The 16,872-nt window shown below is 50.4% G+C and overlaps 6 protein-coding genes across 6 annotated transcripts; 3 read left to right on the top strand and 3 right to left on the bottom strand.

The window, feature by feature from the left end:
- Nucleotides 1-137: 137 nt before the first annotated feature.
- Nucleotides 138-3,608, top strand: BKA58DRAFT_303104 (nuclear condensing complex subunit; the record flags this gene model as incomplete). Its single annotated transcript, XM_046166956.1, has 2 exons — nucleotides 138-2,237; nucleotides 2,289-3,608. The coding sequence occupies 2 exons, from the start codon at nucleotides 138-140 to the stop codon at nucleotides 3,606-3,608; spliced, it is 3,420 nt and encodes a 1,139-aa protein (XP_046031246.1).
- Nucleotides 3,609-3,816: 208 nt separating this feature from the next.
- BKA58DRAFT_18476 (mannosyltransferase putative-domain-containing protein) lies at nucleotides 3,817-5,810 on the bottom strand. Its single transcript, XM_046165452.1, has one exon. It carries the CDS (start codon nucleotides 5,535-5,537, stop codon nucleotides 4,026-4,028), a length of 1,512 nt encoding a protein of 503 aa, XP_046031245.1. The 5' UTR covers nucleotides 5,538-5,810; the 3' UTR covers nucleotides 3,817-4,025.
- Nucleotides 5,811-7,594: 1,784 nt separating this feature from the next.
- Nucleotides 7,595-9,333, bottom strand: BKA58DRAFT_434125 (putative extracellular lipase; the record flags this gene model as incomplete). The annotated part of the gene is made up of 10 exons (XM_046173245.1): nucleotides 7,595-7,870; nucleotides 7,936-7,983; nucleotides 8,037-8,141; nucleotides 8,191-8,315; nucleotides 8,367-8,453; nucleotides 8,509-8,775; nucleotides 8,825-8,895; nucleotides 8,944-9,122; nucleotides 9,187-9,210; nucleotides 9,274-9,333. 10 exons carry the CDS (start codon nucleotides 9,331-9,333, stop codon nucleotides 7,595-7,597), a joined length of 1,242 nt encoding a protein of 413 aa, XP_046031244.1.
- Nucleotides 9,334-10,157: 824 nt separating this feature from the next.
- On the top strand, nucleotides 10,158-12,851 carry BKA58DRAFT_18446 (fungal-specific transcription factor domain-containing protein). The gene is made up of 6 exons (XM_046165445.1): nucleotides 10,158-10,263; nucleotides 10,336-10,760; nucleotides 10,818-10,924; nucleotides 10,987-11,561; nucleotides 11,610-11,780; nucleotides 11,830-12,851. The coding sequence occupies exons 1-6, from the start codon at nucleotides 10,202-10,204 to the stop codon at nucleotides 12,806-12,808; spliced, it is 2,319 nt and encodes a 772-aa protein (XP_046031243.1). The 5' UTR covers nucleotides 10,158-10,201; the 3' UTR covers nucleotides 12,809-12,851.
- Nucleotides 12,852-14,577, bottom strand: BKA58DRAFT_18443 (amidohydrolase). Its single transcript, XM_046165444.1, has one exon. The coding sequence runs from the start codon at nucleotides 14,263-14,265 to the stop codon at nucleotides 12,895-12,897; it is 1,371 nt and encodes a 456-aa protein (XP_046031242.1). The 5' UTR covers nucleotides 14,266-14,577; the 3' UTR covers nucleotides 12,852-12,894.
- A 362-nt stretch (nucleotides 14,578-14,939) lies between these two features.
- On the top strand, nucleotides 14,940-16,807 carry BKA58DRAFT_425934 (membrane transporter). The gene is made up of 6 exons (XM_046172948.1): nucleotides 14,940-15,145; nucleotides 15,204-15,228; nucleotides 15,278-15,458; nucleotides 15,508-15,672; nucleotides 15,727-16,084; nucleotides 16,138-16,807. Exons 1-6 carry the CDS (start codon nucleotides 14,996-14,998, stop codon nucleotides 16,726-16,728), a joined length of 1,470 nt encoding a protein of 489 aa, XP_046031241.1. The 5' UTR covers nucleotides 14,940-14,995; the 3' UTR covers nucleotides 16,729-16,807.
- The last annotated feature ends 65 nt before the right edge of the window (nucleotides 16,808-16,872 follow it).

Genomic DNA, 16,872 nt, shown 5'->3' with positions numbered 1-16,872 from the left:
CCCTGTCGCCGTGAGACCCCTGCAGCCACGAGTTGTTGCCGCGTGGGGTCACGGTAAACAGTAGAACAACAACACGGACGGCCGCATTCTCATGTCAAGACCTTGCGACAAGACACTCAGCTAACGACCTCGCCAACATGGTCGGCCGCACATCGACGCGTGCACCGCGGACATCAACCTCTTCGACAACACGCACCACCAAGTCCACACGCGCATCGTCCGCCAGGCAGTCCTCGAACGCAGTCGAAATCCCCGATGAAGGCCCCGTCACCTCCCTCCGAACAAAGATCGCCCAGGTCTTCAGCGATGCGCAAAGAACGACTGCGACACAAAGGAAGCTCATCGTAAACCTCAGAAAGATACAAGAAGCATGCTGCTTCGAACCACCAGACACCGGCAAGAGCGGGAAGAAGTCCAAAGGCGAGGAGCAGGAAGACTTTGATGAGGAGGAGTTCAATACCGAGGTAGTGCGATGCGTACTGAGGATCATGGCCGTCAAGAAGAGCGAACCGGTCGGAGACAGGGTGATTCGTTTCTTGGGCCTATTCTTGAAGCATGCCTCTGAGAAAGATCAAACCATATTCGCTGCCGAGTCGGAAGAAGAAGCCACAGCATTCCACGAAACGCCCAGCAGTCGGCTCACATCAAACATCCTCACCACTATTCTCGCCCTTCTGACGGCAAAGGACAAGACGGTCCGTTTCCGAGCCACACAAACGGTCGCGCACATCGTAAACAGCCTCACAACCATCGACGACGATATATTTGACCTAATAAGACTGGGTTTCTTGAAGCGTCTGCGAGACAAAGAGCCAACAGTGCGCGTGCAGGCCATCTTGGGCTTGGGCCGCCTGGCTGGTAATGATGATGAAGAACAAGACGACGAGGATAGCGATGATGAGGCCGCTGGTGGTATTCTCGACAAGCTTTTGGACATTATGATTAATGATCCGAGTGCCGAAGTGCGACGTGCTGTTCTGCTAAACCTACCACTGTGGCCATCCACCCTCCGTTACATCCTGGAGCGAGCTCGAGACATGGACGCTACCACTCGCCGATTAGTTTACGGCAAGATCCTACCTGCTCTGGGCGACTTCCGCCACATGTCGCTTGTCGAGCGCGAGAAGCTCATCCGATGGGGTCTCCGTGATCGAGACGACCTTGTACGCAAGGCTGCCGCCATCCTGTTCCGTGAACGCTGGCTTGAGGACTGTGCCTCTTCGCGCGATACCCGGCCAGAAGAAGAAAAGAAGCCGGGAGACGTTGCTCCGCCAAACCTAGAAGCACTCTGCGAGCTGCTCGAGCGTATTGACGTCACCAGATCCGGGGAAGAAGAGGGCATGGCTCACGAAGCGATGCGTCAGTTCTGGGATGGCCGGCCAGACTACCGCAAAGAAATCACATTCGATCATGAATTCTGGAACAACCTCGATGCGCAGACGGCCTTTATTGCACGCACACTGAACGATTACAGTCACAGCACTGACGACGAGAGAGTTCGAGGCATGGTCGAAGATAAGATGCCAGAAGTCACCATGTTTGCTTTTGTCTTACAGAGAGAGCTCAATTCTCTGATGGAATTGGTGGACAAGGTTGCTGTCCTGGAAGAGAATGACCCAGAGACTGAAGAAGCACAAGAAGACGTCGAGGAGCAAGACTTCATTGTTCAGCAACTGCTCCACATTGCTCACACCCTTGACTATACAGACGAGATGGGGCGTAGGCAAATGTACAACATCATGCGTGAAGCCATTGCCAAGGCTCAGCTGCCGGAAGAGTGCACCAAGCTCGCCATCGAGGTGTTGCGCAAGGTCTGTGGAGCCCGTGGCGAATCAGACTTCTGTGCTCTCATCGTAGAGGCCATTGCGGATGTCCGCGACTCTTTACTGGACTCCGATGACGCTACAGTCACTGGCGAGGACGCTGAAGAGAGCTTCCATTCTGCGCAATCTGATACCGATGGGGATGCACCATTGATCAAGCCCAAGACCGCAAAGGCTTCCGAGAATCTCACCGAAGAAGAGAAAGAAGAGCGACAGATCCGCGAGGTGATGGTATACTCAAAGTGTCTACATATTGCTCAATGCACACTCCAGAACGTGGAAGGCGATTTAGAGTCAGACACCTCACTCACCAGTATCCTCAACACACTCATTATCCCTGCTGTTCAAGCTCACCAGGCTATGATTCGAGAGCGTGGTGTCATCTGCTTGGGTCTCGCAGCCCTCCTGAGCAAGGTAAGTCAAGGAGCTTCTTCCCACCCATGAAGTTTTACTGACAAGAAGCAGGACCTCGCTGATAACAACCTCGATCTCTTCTTCCACTGTTTCATGAAAGGCCATGATGCCCTCAAAGAGATCGTCATCCAGGTTCTGACAGATGTGATCATTACACATCCTCAGCTTCTCACGCCTACGATACCAGACCCAGACGCCTCAACCGAAGATGCAGAACCCATCACGAACCCACGAATCCGTCCCGTTACCAAGATCTTGCTCAAGGCTTTTAGTTCGGACAATAAACGCATTGGCCTGATCTCTTGCACCGCGGCCTCTAAACTTCTCCTTTTGGGTATTCTGCCCCCTCTATCGACCACCGAAGTCCTCAAAGCCTTCACTCTGACGTACTTTGACCCCGAGACGGCGTCGAATCCTGCCCTGAGGCAAGCGCTTAGCTACTTCCTGCCCGTATACTGTCACTCCAAGCTCAAGAACGCAAAGTTGATGGGTGAGATTGCTGTGCCAGTAATCTCAAAACTACTCATCATGCGCGATGACAACGTCGAGGATGAAGATGTAGACGAGATGGTGGGCTGGCCTGTCATCACTGCCCATCTTGCCGAATGGACTGATGGACGTAAGGTCGTGGGCGCAACTGAACTTGGCCTGGACGGAAAGACAAGCACCATTGCCGAAGCTGAAGAACCGCACGTCCAGCTCGCGATCGACATCCTGGAGCGCGCATTGACAAGCACATGCTCAAAGGACGAACGAAAGCCTTTACTCTCACTATTGGGTAAACTATACATCGCGCCTTCTGGCCCAATTCCCAAGGGAGCAGAGGGCGCAGTCGATGAGGAAAGCTTCCGCGCCCTACATGAGCTGGTTTCTGAAGCTGTAGAAGGAAAGATTGGCACGGACGCTACCCAGCGCAACGCATTGATCAAGTTGGAAGCTACGCTAACTAAGCGACTGGGCGAGGCGACTACACAAGTTCAAGACACGGATGTAGAGCGCACAGCCACACCCGAAACGACTGCTGCTGCCGACGCAACAGAAGTCAACGAGGAGGAGACGGAGGGCGATGCTACTGAAGTCTCTGCATCGCGGAGTCAGAGGAAGTCTAATGTGACGCAGGCCGACGACGAAGAGGAGGAGGAAGAGGAAGAGGAAGAGGATGAAGACACTATGCTAGCGGGTATGCAGGGTGAGGGCACTCGCATGCCTCTTGAGGATGACGACGATGAGGAGGAAGAAGAAGACGATGCTGAGTCTGAAGCTGGACATAGCACATTGACAGTTGGCAGAGATGACAGGAGAAAGACACAAGTGACTGAAGATGATATCATGGAGAGCCTGTTGCAGAGCGAGATGGATCACTCTGCTTAGTCTCTTTGCTTCTTTTCCTCAGCTTCTCTGGGTTGACGGCGTTCCATGGTCTTACTGGCCTCCTCTCGGCCCATGTTGTCTCGACCATGAAGGGGCTCATGTACTGCGTGACGAGTTCATGAATGCAGAAACGTCTTATGATATCCCTCTTCTCCATCGTCCAGTCACTTTTGGACGCAATTCGTATTCCGTGTTCATTGCAGTCTCATTATGGCATCATCAATCCTTCATCCACATGCATCAAGGTGACCATCGTAGAAGGGTACATGCATTACCTCTTGCACTTTTGAGAGATCATTATATAGAATTTAAGAGGGGGTATACTACAAACTGCTCCGGAAATGACGACATCAAAGCCCTTTGCCAAAATATACTCTCGGAATCATCACGTAAACTCATGCCACTCGTGGAAGACCATCAAGAGAAGACCCCTTGAACATGCGCCAGTACTTTTGTACATGTCTCACTCCTTGTGTCCAGCCTGCATCCCTCTTCGGAGATGACGTCCCATAGTCTGCGCTCAGCATCGTATCCTAGGTCTTCCGTCATATCTTTGTTCGGGCCCCACATCCTGTGCGGAGTGTCGTCATCCCCATACACTCTCTTATCGTCCAGCATTTTCGCCGGGTCAAGTTTGAGATTGTTTTGATGCAGGAAGAGGATCGATGGCTTATGTGGGGCTTTGCGTATCCTGTCATATCCCTTCTCGATCTCGGCATTCGGTTTCGCAAGGTCGGCGTCTCGCCAGAGTGTTTCGGTGTGAACATGGCTGCGCATTGGAATGAGGTATTCGTAGTCGAGATTCGGGTCTGCTTGCGCGATGCCGGTGCCCCTGTAGGTGCCATTCATATGGTTGCCAAGAACACTGGGAGGTGTTTGAACTTGGTAGTAGGGCAGGCCAACTGCAAGTGCTGCCTGTACGAAAGTTTCTTTGTCGCCAGCGCCAGGGCTGCCTTGGCTAAGAAGGATGTAATAGTAGTCTGGGCCGTAGTAGTTGTAGTACACCATCATGAGGAGCGACGCACGGTGGATGTCCTTGTTGATGAGAAGCTGGCCGCTTTCGGTAGAAAGCCTCGATTGAGAGGCGACTTCTGGTATGGCGGCGATGTGATAGTAATGCGAGGATATCGTCTGAGCCCAGAAGTCTGGCCAAGTGACTAGGCCGTGGGTTGTATATGGTGCGGCGGAGAAGAGTTTGCTGGGATCCTGGGTCGGGAATGCGTCGCTATCGAGAAACAGAACATGCTGGAAGGATGAGAAAAGGATGGAGAAGATCTTGTACTGGTAGTGATTGGGTGGTTTCGCGTTTGTGGCTGTGTCGTAGATGTTGGACAAGACTACACAACGGGCGTTCAGGGACGGTAGGAGGGTGTCGCATATGGCCGGATCGTATTTTGTCCAGTCATCAATGAAGACTTCCATGGGTAAGTCACAGCCAGTTCTCCGCAGCATGCGCAGCGACACCAGGAATATCGGCATATAGAAGATGTCTGCAGTGGTGACAATCCCCGTTGTGCCTTTGGCGAATGGTAACTTTGGCGCCAGAAGCTGTGCCCATCTACGCATAGTATAGTGAGCCTGGAACAGAGCGGTCTCCTCTTTGTCGGTGAAGTCCAACAACTGATCAGGATGCGCCTGATGCGGTTCGAGAGGCAGAAAGTTCTTCACCAATGCATCGCCGTCGCCTTTGAGGCGTAAGGCCTCGCATTGCGGCTGCGACTCGATTAGGGCCGTGACAAGGTCCGACCAGAACTCTTGCACGGGTGCGCCGAAGGTGGAGCTAGTGGCAGTGAGGTTTTTGCCCGTCAACAAAGGCATATGCAAGGCACTCGACCCATGGTAGCCGTGTGGGATGAAGAAGATGCCGCATGTAAGAAGGAAGAGCGGGATGACGATGAGTCGCGGTATCGAGGGGACGGATACGAGCATAGTCGCGGGCGGATTGCTATCGTCAGAGGAAGTCCATGAAGGTGGATGATCGGAGTGGAGGTCGATAACAGAGGACGATCAGGTTCGATATGAAAGAGAGAGGTAAGAGAGCGTTCAAGTCAAATTACTGAGCGTCAGCATTGCATGAAACCTGCCAAACCAATAGAAAAACGTGCGTGGCGTTTGGTAAGATAAGAAGCTACGACCCGCTCATGCAAACGGTACGCGGCTTAGTGGAGGCACAGTCCATCGTACAAGACGGCTAGAGTCCATATGGACAATGAGTTTAACCGGCCTCGCGAGGAGGTCCATGTTGACTGATATTACAGCCCCTAGAGCTCGACACTGCCATCGTTCGCACCGTCTTACTCATGCGAGTGCATGCATGTGTAACGTGACACAAGGTTGTCAGCTTTGCAAGTGGACTCATACGCGTCTTCCGTTGCAGAGCGGCCCTCTGCGTAAGCACCCATTAGAGCCGTGGGGTGACGGCCAGGCCGCCGAGCTACGATAATTCAGCCCTGTGTTGGAGTGAAAATCTAGGAATAGAAATCCTTCTAGTTAGATGGATAGCGTGATCGGCGGCCTCACCCGGTGGCTGGAATTAGGAGCTCACAGGCTGGACCCTGCGACTTACAGGAAACGGTCGCTCGCGTATTCGGGCGTTATCCGATCGCCCGCCATGCTTGATCGCAACCTCTTCAACTTTCGTAGTCTACTCCTTGACAAGGCTAATTAGGCCTCAAGATTCTCAAGCTTTCGAGGCGGATCGTTCTATTGGCGCATTCTAAAGCGACCGTACGGATGGTACCAAGGCACCCGAGCCTGCGTGGCGACCAACAAGCGCTGCTTAATATTACCGGATACGAAATTACGAACGGCCCAGGATCTCTTTCAGGACATGGCGTCACTCACGCGCTACGCCACAGTACTCAGCTCCTGTTGACCCGAAACATCCGACGTGCTGAAAAATGTTTACACATGACTGTAATCCTATGTGGAGAGGGAGACCTCAGCGGAATGTAGAACACGGCCATCGGGTGCAAGGCAATCTGCGAAGATGGCTACTATGAGACTCTGGAACTCTGCAATTACGGAGATACTGTGGAGCTTGGGAAAGAGTCCAATGCATGAGCGACAGGGGTGGATGCGCTCATTTCGCGTCCAAGGAAACAATGCGACGCGTCGAATCAGTGCGGGCGACGTATTGCGGAATGCTGTCCACCTTTTACCATCAGCCGCGTTGTACTGGGAAGGCTGTAACACGGCCAATGGCGTCTAGGATGGTTGTAGTTCCCATCCAGATCCGTGCGCAGACTACAACGCATGGTAGTAGTCTTGTCGGACCGAGCGCGGATCAGCTCAAGCCGCCAGACAGTATAGTCTGCCGTATTTGGACATTTTTGGATACATGTGGTCGTGCGACGTCCATCTACAACTAGCAGCGTCTACAACGTCAATGAAACCTATGTGGTTGGCTAACCTTCCTTTGTTGGTAGAATCCTACGGACCATGATAAGCTTCACGCTGCGCACCTTGGCCTGTTTAATTTACTAGTAATATAGAAAGCTGTCGCGTCAAGAAGTAACATAGATAATAAGCGAGTGGAACCTTTTTGCTAAGACTTAACTAAACTTTAAGCACACTATAACCTAAGTAACGTCACTATGTCTTCTTTACTAAAATAGCGCTAAGGAATCTTGCCCCTTAGAAAGCGGTTAAAGAATTAACTACATGCAATACTAGCTTGTTGCTAAGATACATCACATCTGCTGGGATTTTATAGTTGAAGTAGTGATCATCCTTCAAAGTGAATTTAAACCGGCGTGCCGCGGAACCCGTGCGACCAAAGAGGCGCAGCAAATGGCGCAGCGAATCGTCATCAACCCTACTTTTCTGTCACGCGTGAGCACAACTGTCCGTTATTCATGAATGTCACAAAGAAACCTCTAGTACATACGTATCTCAGTAAAAGTAAAGACTCTTCTGCTGTGTACCGTCCATTGTTCCGAAGGACAAAAAGCTCCGAGCGTTGCCGCAAGAAACTATGGACAAGCTCAGAATCCAACCCTCAGTGCGGTACAACCTTGGATTCTCTGCTCAGTCCAAAACGCCAATCCTTGCTTGCGATACACGTCTTCTTCTACATGTTCCTCATCGGCCACGAATACCATGTTTTGACCTGCGACTCGATAGTCCGGCCAATGCAGACTAGAGTTTCCAAAGTTAGGGTCTAGGCTATGTGCGAAAGATGCCCACGCTCCACTCATATGTTGAGCAAGGCGGGCATCGGAAGACCGTGGACCGTCAGGTTTACCGAACACGTAGCTCATCTATGTTGCGCGTCAGTCTCGGCGTTGATGCGAGTGAGAGGGTACGAATTGATGGGTCGACTTACCTCAGAACTGTGAGTTGCTCCAAAGAGTACAGATGAATGCCAGGGAACCTATGCGTATGGTCAGCTTGTTGATTCGAATTTTGTCGACCTTCGTAAGTCACCTGAGCGAATCTGTAGCTGTAGACTGGGTTGCGAGCTTGCGCATATAGCCCTGTCATCCAACGGCGAACCGAGTGCTCGATCGCATCGCCGAAGATCAAATAGCTCTAGGGTTCGGTATCAGCAGGAGCTCCATTCAAATGTAGTAGGACGAACCGTTTTATCCATAAATCCAGTGGGTAGCACGCCGGGGCCAGTGTTATGTGGGACACCGGCAGTTGGATCATCCGGGTATAATTCAAAAAGCTTGTTAAACGCGGAGCTTTGGATTGCATAGCTTGCTGAAGCTTATCAGTCCAATCGATCATGTCTGCAACGGGGCCATGACTTACATCCGTTTAGAACTATCAGCGCCTGCTCTATGTCCACTGTTGTGTTGGAACCGGGCTTGACAAGAATGTTGCCCTCATCGTCATTCACTGATGTTTTCTTAGCTTACTTCACTCGCTATTGTTAGCGAAAGTGTAAACTTACCACCCATTAGTAGTGGAACAGAGACTTGCTTTGCTTGATTGAACAACTCCACAGGGTGTGCCGTCATAAAGTTACCATCGATAGAAGGTAGGAATTGGTCGTAATGCTGTAAAGAAACGTTGAAAAGTATGTCGTTGTCGAGTGAGCGTAGACACGAGAAGTTTTCACAACCAGTCTTGTTGAGAAACGTTTGATAACGAGCCTCTCGAATGGATGATATATTCCAGTTGCATGGCACGTCGTAGAAGCTGCCACTCTGAACGATGGCTAGAGATGTTATCATCGGTATCGTATTTGAAAGAAGATTGAAGCTTACCTGCTCGGAAAAGGTGGTCATCTCGACCTCCATATGCGACGAGGTGTTGGAGGATACTAGTGCCACCAGCACTGCTTAAGGTCAGCATATCATTTGCATGCATAAAGCGACCCGCTAACCTTTGTCCCATGATGGTGACTTTCGAAGGAGATCCACCGAATGCAGCGATGTTTTCTTGTACCCATTGGAAAGCAAGTCGCTGGTCAAGCAAACCAAGATTCTCTACACCAAGAGAATGTGGTTCATCTCCTGAAGGGAATCCGTAAAACAAAAGTCTATACTGAATGGAGACGAAGATCTATAGAGGCCTTTAGTAAGCTCATACGATAAAGGGTGGCATTCAGGAATCTTAGATCACCCACAATTGGCGTGCTCTGAGCGACAGACTGCTGAACTAATGACGGCCAATGTTAGTCATGCTAGTTCCGCGAAAGGAACGAAGGGCATACCAATATAGCTTCCGTTCTCCGTAGGTGTTGCGGCGCTGCCTTGCCAGAATCCGCCGCCATGAATCCAGATTACGACCGGATGTTCGCTGGAATTAGCTATCGTGGAAGATGGACGGACTATATTTAGTGTTAAGCAGTCTTCACTGAATCTGGAACCTGAGGGGGGAGACCCTGTTCCGTGACAGACCGTGGAATAGTTGCTGTATGTGTTCTTAGGTCAGTGGCAATTGAATGAGCGTTCTACTCACCCGGCATCAAAAGCACCGTCGAATTCAGTTGTCCGACCAATCGAAATATTGAATCTGTGAGGGGGGTCCGCATATGGGATGCTGAGGAAGACATCCTGACTAAACTCTGGCAGCGAACGCCCGATGACGGTACCGTTTGTTATTGTTGCCGTTGGCCTTGATGCAAAGCAGCATCCCCCCATGGTAAGAACTAGATGAAAAACGGCGTATAGTCGCATGATTGCACGATCTCAAGTTCGCTATATTCCCAGGGTGAAAATGTGTATCAAACTCATGCTCACAAGAAAGGGTCATGGACAAGTACAGCGCTAGTTACACATCATCGTAATCTCCCACCGCATTGATTCAGTTGTCACTATCAATCTGCGGGGAGACTTCCTAAAGTGGGGAAATTTTCTCTAGTCTCCCAGGAAGTATGGAGACAGCATTTTGCGATGAAGAAGGGAACACATACCCGCTGTAGATGGCAGATACCCGAGAGGCGTTGGCGACAATAAGCGAGCCGAATCGACGCTGATAAAGCTAGCAGGGATTTACCCTGCACGCTGCCTCGGCATGATCTCAAGCGGTCCGTGTGATAAGGGGCCGGGTGGGGAAGTGTCGACCTGATCATTGGCACTTGCGCAAACTCCGATCCCCAAGAACAGGAAGGCTGCGATGTACTCCGGCAACATCTGGCCATGCCACGCAATCCGCGTTTGAGACGCGTACCTGATGACATTCGAGTTCGAGTTTCACGCGCGTAAGTGATCAGCTCATCTTGCGGCTCTGCGATACAGCAATCTCTCGCCGTGGCAACTGACACGCAATGCAGATGCGCAGTCTGTAGGGCTCGCAAGAGCCGCTGCATAGCACGAAATGTAGGTGCTTGCGAGAGGTGTGTGGAAAAGGGTGAAGAGTGTGATTTATATGCAGCTCAAGCGTCGGGTTCTCCCGCCACCAGCTCAAATGCCGCTGTCGACGGCCAGCAGATAGACAGACATCCTCCTGGCTCTGGACATGAAGACAAGGATGTTGGAACCCCCTCTTCGATGCCGACAGCTCAAGTTAGAGTCTTGGGCCGCTCCGCAGACAGTAATGTCTCACTTGCTGCGCCAGAAGCGGTTCAGACTTCGTTTGGGAAAAGCCCAACAGACTCGAGGTCGGACTGTGGAGCGCGATCGCCTGGTGAGCCGTCACCGGTCCCCAGCGTAGAACCAGAAGATGCTATTCTGATTGTAGAGGATTTCGATCGGACCCGTACGTGTTGAGTGTGACATTAATACATTTGCGTTCTATATGCTCACTTTCGTCTAGAATATACTGGTCTCCGTTCCAATGAGAGTTTCCTTCTTTGTGTTCAAGATGTTTTGCATTCCACTACCCGAAAGAGGGTCCTAGATTCAACCAACCGAAGCTCGTTGGTATGTCGTATATCCGATAGCTAATGTTAACAGTGAGGTTGCTTTTATTAACGCCGTGTTAGGAAATGGCCAACATCGTCAGGCCACCGCCTGTTCACAGTAAAGAGTCAATCGAGGCAATGAAGGCGTTCCCTCCTCAAGAAATCGCTGCATTCCTTGTTTCCACGTTCTTCTATTACGTCGAAGCAACGTTCTTTTATTGCGACAGAGAGTGGTTCTATACTACTCTCAACAGCTATTACTCCGGCACCTCATCCGGAAGTGCAATTGACGATGCATTTATTTGCTTCGCTTTGCTTGTCTTTGCCTTCGGTAGCCAATTTGCGCATTTGAGATCCCGACCTACATCCAACGACCCGCTTCCTATAGACCTTGGAAAGAAATTCTACGACAGTGCTCAGAAGCTTATTCCAAGGGTCATTGACACATGCACTCTGAAGGGAGTCCAAGTGTGTCTACTGGCAGGTCTGTACAAGTTGCCATACAACCTGCCAGACACGTCCTATCTCTACCTTGGAATGGCTATGAGGATGTCAATTGCCAGTGGGCTGCACCGCAAGACATTAGCCGTGACATTAGATCCTCGAATTACGGAAGTTCGCAATCGTTTGTGGTGGAGTGTTTATTCTATAGACAAGTATGGCACATCCTTTCTTACGATTGACCTCAGCTAATGCTGTCTTAGACGCACAAGTATTGCTTTAGGTCGGCCTTCTAGCATCGCAGAAGACGCGATCGATGCACCCTTTCCTAAATATCATCCGTCGTTGGACAACCTCGAATATCAATCGAACGTGCAGCATCAAGTTGAATACTTGAAGTTAACGCGTATCGTTTCGAAAATCGTGCAAAACATGTAAGCGAAGGCCTCAAAAGCGATTGTTCGATGCTGACGATCACGTAAGTCCTCTCGAATCGAAGCCACCATGCATCAAAGATCTGTCAGAACAATTGAAGGAGTGGCGATCTCAGCTTTTCTCCAATCTCCACCCCAACGACCTGCTTCCTAGCGAACGGAATTTTCGTACAACCGTTCACCTGCATATACACTATCACTGGGCATGGATCCTCATGGGCCGTGCCTCCCTTCTCCAAGTCTCGCGTGAACGCATTCAAGCTTTATCGGACTCTGCAACCCCCGCACCGGAACAGCCTCAAAGTCGGACGGACCTTGCGACCCTCTGCGTCGACGCTGCGAAGGCGACGATTGAGCTAATACTGGTCTTGAAGAAACATAACTTGCTCTGCCGCTTCTCGTTCACAGATCATCATGCTTCAGCTGCAGCATTGATCATATTGATACTCCATAGTATCCTGCAGCACGGAGACGAGACGAGCAGAATCATAGACGATGGCGTTGACATGTTACGTTACATGGCACATGGAGGCTGCCGTGGAGCTTCGTCGGATCTTCATACTATTGAGCAACTCAGGCGACTTGCTTCCGACTTGCGTCAGAAAATATACCGAGGTCAAGGCGGGCTTTCAGTTGGAGGCTCCATGCAACCAACATCTATAACGGCCTCATATCAAGCTTGGGTGAACTGGATGTCAGAGCAAGAGTCATCTAGAAGTCATGAACCGCGGCCGGACAACTTGTGTTCTCAACTCGATCCAGAAACTCTGCCGAGCGATTCTGGGATACGCGCTCACGAAAGCCCTCCCATGTACGAAGCCGGCCCCAATAACAACATGCTTGACACTCTGGACTATCGCTGGCTTAATCAGGGAAATGCTAACTGGAACTTCGATGCATTCAACGGATCAACTTTTCAAGGAGAGGTTCCTCGAGGATTTGAGTGGGATGACGGCCGGCTAGACGTACTGGATATGACGCAGCTTCTTGGAGGCTACACCGGGCAGACTACCTATGGTCAGGGTTGAGCATACTCTGACCATCATGTATCGCACGGGCAAAATCACAACTCCAGGCAAAGACATCAGATTCGATCTAAGGAATCCGATAAACTTTATTCTATAAACGGCCGTACCTCGTGAGCATCCTCATCAAGCAAGCTCCATCTACTTGTACACACTCTACCGTCTTTAATGACAGCCAAGAGATTTCTCTCCGGCTGTGCCAAAACCGATATGTCTTCCAAAGGATTTGCGTTCAAAATCAGCAAATCCGCAGCGAAGCCTTGCTTGATCTGCCCCAGAAAGTTTTCCTGCCGCATCATCTTGGCGGGGGTGATGGTCGCGCTTTGTAAGATTGCCAGAGGAGGTAGCACTTTACTTCGGATGGTGAACTCATCGAGCTGGCTTATGCCGAGATGTCCGAGAAGATCAGAACCGTAGCATATGTTTACCCCAGCGTCCGCAGCAATTTTAAGACCTCGCAGCCCTGCCACGTATACCTCCGAATTTTTCTCCATGGACTCGGCTGGCATGTATCCAGCAAACTTTTCATCGCCCATCGCAGTGTAGGTTACCAGAGTTGGGGTGAGATATGCGCCCTTCTGGGCCATCAACTCTGCTGTCTCCTTATCAATCATGTTACCATGCTCGATACCCATTACCCCGTTCTCCATCGCTTGCCGAATGGATTGCGGGGTATACGCGTGAGAAGTCACATACGTCTGGCTGTTTATGGCGACTGTTGTAATGGCGCTGATTTCTTCCGATGTGAACTGAACATTGTCGATACGGTCTGTCGGGCTGCAAACACCACCTCCCCCCATGATTTTGATAAAGTCGGATCCGGTTCGAATGTTTTCGCGAGTTGCGCGCAAGCACTCTGGTACACCGTCGCAAATAAAGGATGGGAAATTTGATGAGCCGCCGCCGCAGCATTCAATGTTTGAGTGGTCATGAGAGCCTCGCGTATCTCCGTGCCCGCCTGTCTGGCTTAAGAAATTGCCCGCGATAAACAATCTAGGACCCTGGATAAGGCCATCTTCGATCGATTGCTTGAGAGACAATTGCGCTCCGCCGCAATCTCTTACTGTGGTGAAGCCTCTATCGAGCATTTGCTTACAAACATGCGCGTGTCTGTAGGCTGATGTCGTTGGGTTCAGAGATTTAGTATCTTGCCATTGTATTTCGCCAGGTACTGCAATGATGTGGACATGGCAATCGAACAATCCCGGACAGAGGTATTTTCCTCGAAGATCGACTCGTGTCGCAACGTCAGAAAGATTGGACGATTTGAGCATGCCCTTGGAGCTGTGTTGAAGCTCGACCTTTTCGATTCGTCCTCCGGACAATTTGACAGTAGCATTCTCGTGAATTACGCCGGCCTCGACATCCACTAGGTTGACATTGGTGAAGATATAGGCTTTTTGTGCTGGAGGTGTCCACGGCTTAAGCAGTTGTCCGTGGTATGAAGATGCAGATACCATGGCGTCAAGGAATATGCTCGGTAACAAATGCGTGAGAAACAGCGGAAAATGGGTGATGAAAGCCAGGAAAATGAGCCGATATCACTTCTACTGTCTTAAGGCACCAGATCACGCCGGATTGCCGTTCTGCTTACTCAATTGATAGTCATTGATTTTTTCCGAGCATTGTGGATATTGAACGGGTCTGCTCCGTGCTGTTGTTCGTCTCCCATCCGAGCGGGTATTGAAAGTTGGAGCTCACGCGTGGTCAGGGTACAGATACCCGACCCGAGTCATACTTTAGCATCGGGTATATGTGCTATCTTTGAGAAGTAGGCCCTTCTAGCTAGTGAGCTGCTAGCTTTGTGGATAACTCCCCGCATTCCAAGCTCCTGGCAAAACCAAACTTCGTGTGTTCCGGCACCACAGGTGTGGAAATGTATCGTCGCATACCGTCGTGGTCAGTGCGCTATGCCGAATACGATAGCGGCACATTTATTTCTCCATGATTCACTGGGCAGATAGTATCGCGTGTGTGACTTGTGTTCGGCACAGGCAGCGTCTAGCTTCGCGCGGCTTCAATCCCTGCCAACGTTCGGCAAAGTAGCCTGATAGCGACGATACGCCTTATCCTGACTATCCATATATCTTACTTGTCGTGACCAGAACCTTGAATTTGTTGGACATTAAGACTGTACTTCAACAGATTCTAACATTTCTCGTCAATCTCGTACTTGCCTTCGACGCCAACATGGCAAATCACATCGCCAGCGATGAGAAGGCACAGCCAGATACTGCCTTGACCAATGACACGCAGTCAAATTCAGAGACTGAAGATCTCGCTACGTTGGCTCTGGAAAAACGCGTCCTCAAAAAGACTGATATGGTAGTTTTGCCAATGGTAACCCTCCCAGTGCTGCTTTTGCGACGACACAGGCTTATAACCTCGATCGATACAGATGTGCTTCGTTTTCTTCTTCCAGTGTAAGATCAGGATCCCTGACCAAGGAACATGTCTCTGACAAATGAATAGATCTAGACAAGCAGAGCCTGAGCTATGCATCAGTGTATGGTCTTATCACTGACCTGAACTTGAGGGGCAACCAGTTCGCATGGACCTCTTCCATATTTTACGTTGGACAGCTTGCTTCTGAATTCCCGTTCATCTACCTCATGAGCCGCTTCAGACTGTCTAAGTTCGTTGGAATTACGATGTAAATCCATCATCGCCAGATTATGCATCCGATGACTAAGTTCCAACAGTGTTGTCTGGGGCGCAGTCTGTATGTGCCTTGCCGCTCCAAAAACATACCATCAGTTCTTAGCTGTGCGCTTTTTTCTAGGAGCAGCAGAAGGGGCAGTCAGTCCAGCCTTCATCACCATTACAAGCATCTGGTACAAGAAAAGCGAGCATGCGCTACGCATAGGGTACGTCGCGAGAAAAGAGGAACAGAGACGGCAAGCTAACAGAATGTGTAATAGTTGCTGGATTACATGCAATGCTCTTGCGCAAATCGTCGGCTCTCTACTCATGTACGGCATCGGAGAACACAACAAATCATCGCTGGCATCTTGGAGACTTATGTTCCTTGTCTGTGGGATATTCACCTCGCTCTGCGGAGTAGGTTTCTATTTCGTCATGCCCGACGGTCCTGATACGGCTTGGTTTTTGACCGCGGAAGAGAAGGTCGCTGCTCGTCATCGGCTCTCTGAAGATCACGACGGCGGCGACAAGACATCTTTTTCTATGGCACAACTCAAGGAGGCTGCATTCGACTTCAAGACATATGCTGCGTTTGCTTTCGGTATCCTCGTCACTGCTCCGGCTCCAGTGCTTACTGTAAGTCAGCCCTTTGAAGACGCCATACTCGTACTAACAATTCTTCTTAAAAGTTCGCGTCTTTGATCATCAAACAACTCGGCTATACGTCTGGCGACACTCTACTGCACGGATCGCCCTCAGGAGCGATTCAGATTGTAGCCATATGGATTGGAATCACCGCGTGCTTGATATGGCCCCAGAAACGTTCTCTTGTCATCATCGGACTCGTTTCGATACCCCTGGCCGGATGTATTATGCTGCTAGTACTACCTCTACAAGGCTGGCCCATAATCATAGCGGCTTGGCTCGGCTCTTGCATCTCGAGTATCTTCTCGCTGACCATGAGTTTGAACGCGTCTAATATTCGGGGCAACACGAAGAGATCCGTCGTCAATACAATGTATTTTGTTGGTTACTGTTCTGGCTGTATTGGATTCCCACAGCTGTGGACGACGGATACTGCGCCTCGGTATACTGCCGGCTTGATTGTTTCGGTGGTGGATTGGGTTCTTCTTATCTTGCTTATGGCGTACTATTGGTACCACGGATGGAGTGAGAACAAGAGGAGGGACAAACTTGAGAAAGAGTCGACTGTCACAGTATACGAGGCTGGTGCTGATGTTACAGACAAACAGGACTTGACTTTTAGATATTCTCTATAGTTGTCGATAGTGTTGTAGAAGAAAAGTTGTTCTTCGCCGTCGGGCTTGGATTGTCCGAATCTGCGAAGGCAGTAGCGCGAAGCCTAACATTAAGACTATAACGTAGGTGCATAGTGAGTGACGCACTTTTGCTAAGACCTGACT

Source organism: Alternaria rosae (genome assembly GCF_020736505.1).
Source record: "Alternaria rosae strain MPI-PUGE-AT-0040 chromosome Unknown BKA58scaffold_1, whole genome shotgun sequence".
In the NCBI taxonomy this organism is placed as follows: Eukaryota; Fungi; Ascomycota; class Dothideomycetes; order Pleosporales; family Pleosporaceae; genus Alternaria; species Alternaria rosae.
The sequence above is the reverse complement of the archived record's forward strand: the minus strand, read 5'-3'. Positions and strand labels throughout refer to the sequence as shown.